General features: G+C 51.5%; 1 protein-coding gene across 1 annotated transcript; it reads left to right on the plus strand.

Annotated features, from left to right (window-relative positions):
- Positions 1-55: 55 nt before the first annotated feature.
- LOC146197895 (chitinase-3-like protein 1) lies at positions 56-1,684 on the plus strand. Its single transcript, XM_084595600.1, has one exon. The coding sequence runs from the start codon at positions 56-58 to the stop codon at positions 1,682-1,684; it is 1,629 nt and encodes a 542-aa protein (XP_084451726.1).
- Positions 1,685-5,354: the final 3,670 nt, after the last annotated feature.

A 5,354-nucleotide genomic window follows, 5' to 3' on the forward strand; every position in this document is an offset into this window, starting at 1 on the left:
GACGAATTCCGTCGACCAGCGGCAGCCTGGAGACTCCGAGAGGTCCTCGCCGCCAATGGAGGCGCCAGTCGCGGCGGCGCTGCCCCCACACCGCGTTGTACAGCGCGCGGCGCCCCGACCGCCCCCGGCGCCCGGTGAAGAGGCGGACGCACTCACCTCCACCGTCTGCGTTGCGCTCACCCTCGTAGTAATGTTCGCCCTGATGGTGACGCTTCAAATCTACCTCGTGGAATCTTCCACTATCCAGGACTTACTCGGCTTTAATATGAGCTTCAACCCCGATACACTGTTCGTTTCCAATGCCACGCGCCAGCCACGACCACCTGCCAGCGCCACCACAACGAGGAGGGCATCCGTCTCTTCAACGCGCCGTGAAGCGACGCAGCGAACTACTGCTCGTCGGGCCGCGCAGTTCGGCGACTTACCCACGCATGGAATCGTCCGTCCCGTGCCCTCGGAGCCGGTCGAAGCCCCCACCTCCCCCACGGCAGCTACGGTGTCGTACACCCTCGGGTCAGACGTGATGTACCACCGATACAGATCCATCTGTGTCTACAAAGCCCGCCGGAACTCTCGGACCCGCGCAGGTCGGAACTTTGGCATCGATATCTTCCCCTACCACCTGTGCACAGATGCCGTGTACTGCTGCGCTGGCATAAACGCGTCAGACGCCACCATCAAACCGGGTGACGCGACGGTTGACATATTCCGGCGCGGCTGGCACAAGTTTAGCCAGCTGAAGATCAAGAACGGATTCCTGCGCGCCTGGCTTGCGGTGGGCGGAAGTGCCGGTGATACCGGGAATGATCGGGCCGCCTTCACAACAATCACGCGCGAAGAGTCGCTGGCCTCGCTCTTCGTGGCCAACTGTGTCGACTGGCTCCAGTCACACAACTTCGACGGGCTGTTTCTCTACTGGAAGTACCCCGAGGTTCACGAGATGAACGGGCTTATCGACCTCGTGCGCATTATGCGAGCTGCCTTCCGGCGCCTGGACCACTACGTGGGTGTAGTCGTGCCACTAGACCACCGGTTCCGCGAGCGCTTCGACATGCGTGACTTGGTAGATCTCATGGACGACTACAGTATCCTGCTCGACCCCACTGAGCCCGCTCCACCCACCTACGGCCGTACGGCGCTCAAGTGGACGCAAGACGCCATCGAGCGCTACGCGGAAGCCTTCCGTGAGACGCAATACACAGTCCGTGGCCACCGCCGCAGCGGCCGTTTCCAACTCTGCTACCCTCTTGACATCGCGGCCACATCGTACACGTTGTACGCGACCGACACCGAAGATAACACGACCGACGAGGGTGTCGACGCGTCGGGTCCGGGTCAAGAAGGGCGTAGCACGCGTTCAGCGGGCAGATTGGCATTCGACGAGGTCTGCCTTCGCAGCCGCTGGGACACGACTCAGGATCGGCCGTACTGTCAGGTGTCCTTGTACGGAAACCAGTGGATATCCCATCCGACACTGCGCTCGCTCGAGGCGTTTGTGCGAGCCCTCATGAAGGTGACCGGCGGCACGCGATGTCTGGGCGTCTGGGATCCTTGGTGGGACGACTTTGCTGGACATTGTGGTAACGGGACTTATCCTCTGGCCCAGACTATCTTCAATACAGAGCGCGCCATTGGGAAAGCAACAAGACCACCTCATGCAAGGGGCAAGATTGAGCGCTCTTGACCCCTTTATGCCTGCTTTAGGGATGCCCACGTTATTTCACTGCTCCATGCTTCTAGTATCATCCTGTTTACTCGACAGTTAGTGCTTATATCGTTTCATACACTAGTCTCATTTTCCTTATAATGTATCGTTTCGTGTTTCTTTTCAAGCTTGTATTTACTGCCGTAGTAGTTAACGAGGTTACATGTCATTCAAAAATGAACGGATACCTTCAATACCGCCTCCTGTTCACGAATGTTGTCTGCAGAATAGCTCTAACCAGCGCCTTAAATACCACGCCGGGCGCTAGTTGTGTTAGAGGACTGGTAACAGTTGAGTGCTTTGACATTACTAACTACCAGTTAAAAATGATACGTCAGATTTGCAACTTCGCACTGAATCATCTGTGTCTGCATTTTTCCCACAGTCACATCATATGCCGTGGCGTATCTGAGTGACGGTCTTATGTGCAATTAGCTTTTTTTTTTTCTCTCGGCGTCAAGCAAGTATGACAAACGACGCGTGGCACAACGTAGCAATATTGTGTTCAAAATAAAATTACGAAAGCGCTTCCACCTGCCTGCATCCAATGAAAAGGCCACCCGGGTAGCTAGGATTTTCAAAAGCACATCTTTTGAGTAATAGGAGTATTCAAGGGCGCCTTTTACGGCCTCTTTCACCACTTCTTGCACGCTTGCCTGGTCACTACAGAACACTGCTATATCGTATGCATATGCCAACACACGTACTTCTGTAACCTTTAACATTTTGCCTTGTGAGCAATCTTAGACAAAATGCCTCCAAGTATAGAGCAAAAAGAAGTGGAGAAAGAGGACAACCTTGTCTCACCGACGACAGCACTGGAATACTAGCACTCAGGTGCTTATTTATAATGAACCTGAATGTACAGCCACTATACACTATTTTCACTCAGTCAGTGATGACACGTTCTACATTTACATGTTCTGAAAGCATGAATAAGATTTCATGTGCAACTCTATCGAACGCCCTATGCAGGTCTAATTGCATCATGTCGACACGACCGTGCGTTGCATCGCAACATTCAAGAACACTTCTAGCTACGTGAACGTTAGTAAAAATCATTCTTTTATACCACAGGTCTGATGTGGGCCAACAAGGGTTTTAATTCTACTTTGTAGTCATCTACCTAACACTTTCATATAGATTTTGTAATCAACATTAGTTAAACTTAATGGTTTGGTTTGGTAAAACTTTAGGGGTCCTGGAGGACACTCGGCTAGGCGCCAGGTGCAGAGGGCAGCTCCCACGTCGGCACAGAAAGTCCGAAGCTCTCCGCCGCCGCGCGGGCCTCCTGGACAGCCCGAAGCTGATCATGTAGTGAAGCACTTTTTAAAACTTTGTCCCAACGTTCCTTGTTCTTGGCGTAGGCGTCGCTCGATGCACAACCACACTACATATGGTTTAAGTCTACACGGTCACTGCACCGTTCACACACAAGTTGTCCGTCGTAGTCTAGGTCGATGTGCTTCATGCGCCAGGGGTTGGGGTATGAGTTCGTTTGGAGCAAGCGTAACGTGACTGATTGGCTGCGGGTTAATTTCTTATCCGTGAGGGGAAATGCTCGTCTGCCTAGATAAAAGTGCTTAGTGAGCTCGTTGTACGTGAATAATTGATCTCTGTACTCGATATGTGGAGTAGCAGGGGAAACCGGAGAGATGCGGTCGATGAGTCCTCGCGCCGCCTCGTGTGCGATCTCATTGAGATTCCGCAGGCCACCCCCTAAGCTGCCCATGTGTGCCGGGAACCATACGATGGAGTGATCGGTGATGTTACTTCCGCCTAAGATCCGTAGCGTCGTCTTGTCTATCCCGCCCTTGGCGAAAGCTCGAGTGGCTGCTCTAGAGTCGCTGTATACAGTTGTGAAGTCCGAGTCTTTTAGAGCTAGTGCTATCGCTGCTTGTTCAGCTAAGCTACCTCTGGCTTCTTGGTGTAAAGTGTGAGTGAGTTGCGCGTACGCCCGTGTCCGTCGACTACTGCTACCGAGTAGGCATGCTTTCCCGGTATGTACGCTGCATCCACGAAAGCTGTCTGGTCGGGGAACTGTGCCGCGTCCGCAGCGAGGGCTTTGGCGCGGGCGAGCCTTCTTCCTTGATTGTGGATCGGGTGTACGTTTCTTGGGAAGAGGGACACTTTGATTGCTTCTCGCACGACTTTAGGTAACTGCAGGACGTTGTCCTTTTCTACTATGGTGTTCAGGCCGAGCTTAACGAGAATCTCGCTGCCCGCTTTGGTGCTTGATAGGCGTGCAATCTGTGCCGTGTGCTGTGCCTCGATGATTTCGGCAAGGGTATTGTGCACTCCTAGCTGTAAGAGTAGGTCAGTGGAGGCATTATCGGGAAGCCCCAACGCTGTCTCGAAAGCTCGGCGTATGTGTACCTCAAGCCTTCTCTGATGTTCCTTTTTCCAGTTGAGCATTGCAGCCACGTATGTGATGTGACAGAGTACAAAAGCATGGACCATTTGAATAGCGTTGTCCTCGCTCAGTCCCCTGTTCCTATTCATGATGCGCCGAAACATCCGGATCGCGTTTGCAATCTTGATCGTGATGCTGTCAAGCATCGCCCAGTTGGACCCGTTGCTTTGGATGATTAATCCTAGAATTCGTATTTTATCGACCGTAGGTATGCGATTTCCATCCCTGTCTTGGTCTTGGGGGGTGGTAGATGAGTGGCTCGGATTTTCTAGAAGAGCAGCGAAGTCCCATTGGGGCAAGATGGGCCTCGGTAACCGTGATGGCTTCTTGCATGCGCGCTTCCAATTCCGCATCGTTGCCACCGGTGCTCCAGATGGTAACATCGTCTGCGTATATGGTGTGCTCCACATCAGCAATTTCACCCAATGCGCGAGAAAGCTTTGTCATCGCCAAGTTAAATAAGAATGGTGAATGTACTGAGCCTTGTGGTGTTCCCTTATTGCCCAGATTAAAGCTCTCCGAGACGTGTTCGCCTATCCGGATAGTGAGCGGTAAGATTCTACTGACTGTAACTTCGTCGGGGCATCCGCTTTAGGGATTAATACCACGTGGGATATTCGGAAAGAAGAAGGCATTAAACTTCTTTCATAACACACAGCTATCACTTCTTGCAGCACTATTACCATTTCCGAATTACAAGCCCGTCCAAGGCCATCCGGCCCAGGCGGCTTGTTTATATTCAGCTCTTGTATTGCAGCTTCGATTTCTGCAGCGGTTATGTCGTCTTCAAGTGAGCTCGCCAGTTCATCCTCAACTCTAGGCAATAATGGCAAGAATTCTGTTTTGTACTTGCTAATATTAGGTATTTTGAGGCTGAACAAACCTCGATAACACTCCACAAGCACTAGTTCAATCCTCGCATGTTCAGAAGTTACTTCATGGTGGCAACAAATTTCCTTTATCTGTTTTGAAACTGCGTACCGCTTTGCATCGCTAACCGCCCTTTTTGTGGGAGTTTCCCCAAGCCAATATCTTTCACTGCCAGCCCTTATCACTGCCCCGCGATACATTGTTTCATCTATAAGTTCCAGTTTAGTTTAAGTCTCTTTTATTTCTTGTCTGTACAAACCAGGCTTGACACCTTCCATACTGAGGATAAAATCAAGCTTTGTCTGCAGTTTTCTTCTTTTCTTGTTTTTTTTTTTTTTTACGCTTTAAAGCACATGCCCTTTCTAT

Source organism: Amblyomma maculatum, chromosome 2, assembly GCF_055883805.1.
Source record: "Amblyomma maculatum isolate TAMU_Amacu chromosome 2, ASM5588380v1, whole genome shotgun sequence".
Lineage (NCBI taxonomy): Eukaryota > Metazoa > Arthropoda > Arachnida > Ixodida > Ixodidae > Amblyomma > Amblyomma maculatum.